The sequence below is a fragment of the Eretmochelys imbricata genome, chromosome 5 (genome assembly GCF_965152235.1).
Source record: "Eretmochelys imbricata isolate rEreImb1 chromosome 5, rEreImb1.hap1, whole genome shotgun sequence".
NCBI lineage: Eukaryota > Metazoa > Chordata > Testudines > Cheloniidae > Eretmochelys > Eretmochelys imbricata.
Genome location: NC_135576.1, coordinates 83,520,348 through 83,522,444, shown reverse-complemented (window position 1 = coordinate 83,522,444; position 2,097 = coordinate 83,520,348). Strand labels below are relative to the sequence as shown.

Below are 2,097 nucleotides of genomic sequence, written 5' to 3'. Positions count from 1 at the left end.
CTTCCTCATTCTGGTAAAAGAAGTGGTGCTTTTGAGCATTTGTCTTTAACCAACAATTACCTAGAAGTTTGGCTCCAGACAGGACACTTGGAGGCCAATGATGTCCTATATGGACATTATGGATGGAGCTCAGGAGCATAAGATTTGCGGACATTTGAATCCTAAGTGGCAATCAGCGGTGAGAATATCCTGAAAAGGTCTGTAATAAAATCAAGCCCAAGCAATTAGAAAATATACGGCACACGCAAAAATATTATCTCTCTTTTAGGTTGTTTTAGGTACAAGATAAAAGAGAGTATGTGAATTTTATTCTAAAATTTATTTGAAAGTCCCAATTCAAGTTCTCAAGTTTTGTTAGTAAGAGAGGTTATAAATTAGAACCACACAGATAAGAGATTATTACTTGTAACCTGTAGAGCATCTAAGGCCTTGTCTACACTACACAGTTTTGTTGACAAAACAGTGGAGGTGTACACACTGAAATGCTTCTCCTGCTGACGTAACTCCCCTGATATGCCAACATACTAAAACATGGGTGGCGAAACTATGGCTCGCAAACCACATGCGGCTCTTTTACAGTTAAAGTGCAGTTCATGGAGCTCCCCTCTCCCGCACCTACCAGACTGGGAGAAGGGGGGAGCTTGGGGTTTCTACCATGCAGCAGGGTGGTGGGGCTAGGGGCTTCTGCCAAAGACAACTGGCCTACTGAGAGCTGGGGGAACAATTTAAAGATTCATCTCCCCCAACAGCTTGAGTCACGCACCCCAGACATGCCCCCCCGTACCCTCAGCAACCCCTCCATGCAGCTCCCAAGTCTTAGCTCCACCTAGACATGGAGTGGCAAAGAGCTGCTGCAGGGAGGGGCCACTATTTTAGCTCCATGAGGAGAGGCTTGTTTTGGGAGCCGGTGGGCTCCGAGGGGGTGCTCTAGGCTCTCTCCCCGCAGATGTGGCGCACCAGCTGGATGTCCTTGGGCATGATGGTGACTCTTTTGGCATAGATGGTGCACAGGTTGGTGTCCTCGAAGAGCCCCACCAGATAGGCCTTGCTCGTCTCCCGCAGGGCCATGACGGCTGAGCTCTGGAAGCGCAGATCAGTCATGAAGTCCTGGGCAACCTCCCATACCAGGCGCTGGAAGGGCAGCTTGCAGATCAGCAGCTTGGTGAATTTCCCGCAGGACCATGGTGCTGGGGCAGTAGCAATAGGGCTTCTTCACCCCACATGTGGTGGGGGCACTTTTCAGGGCAGCCTTAGTGGCGAGCTGCTTGCAGGGCGTTTTGCTGCTGGTAGATTTACAAGCGGTCTGCTTGGTACGGGCCAGCCTCACTGCAGCGCACTACCAACCTCTCTATAGCCCAGCAAAAACAGCAGCACTCCCTGCAGCTCCCTGCTGTTTGCTGCTACCTCTAGCCATGGCCACAGCTCCCAGCTGGGCTCTCAGTCCCCCATACTGCCCCTCTTCAGTTGGTGGAAGCACTCCTGGTAAGGACGCATACTACCGACAAAAGGAGGGTAGTGACATCAGGCATCGCAGTAATTAATGTGGTGGCTGTAAGTGCACCCAGCATAGGTCGACTTAAGATGGTAGTGTAGAAATAGCCTAAAGCAAATGTTTCTTGAGTATAAATAAGTGACCCTTCAATATAAACAATTAAAGGGACTAGATATATTAAATCCACCATCCATTTGGTTGAAAAAAAAAATTTTTTTTTCCCTTTGATGACAGTCCACTGGAAGATTTTTAAGGTACAGGGATACAGACAAGAGAAACTGATCTTTCTTAACCTCTCAATGAATCAAAATTACCTTACAGCTCAAATGGAAGAATAATGTTGGGAAATTACAAATTTAAAACATTTTTAAAAAAGAAATTCTAGAGGAGAAATTCTAGAAGTGTATTTTATGGAATTCTCTGGATCTTAGTTGGGAAATGCACATTTATTAAAGTACTGAAAATACTACTGATAGGGCCATATCGGAAAATAAAAAGGGAACTTCTGATTGGCATATCCTTTCACAGACACAGAACTACCATAAGGGTAAATTATTTTAAAATTGTGTACTCTTGGATCTCATGCCAACTAGACTAAATTTACA

The 2,097-nt window shown here is 45.9% G+C and overlaps 1 protein-coding gene across 1 annotated transcript; it reads right to left on the bottom strand.

The window, feature by feature from the left end:
• Window positions 1–927: 927 nt before the first annotated feature.
• LOC144265377 (histone H3.3C-like) lies at window positions 928–1,494 on the bottom strand. Its single transcript, XM_077818022.1, is given in 3 exon segments — window positions 928–1,165; window positions 1,167–1,326; window positions 1,452–1,494. Coding segments are annotated over 3 exon segments (441 nt in total).
• Window positions 1,495–2,097: the final 603 nt, after the last annotated feature.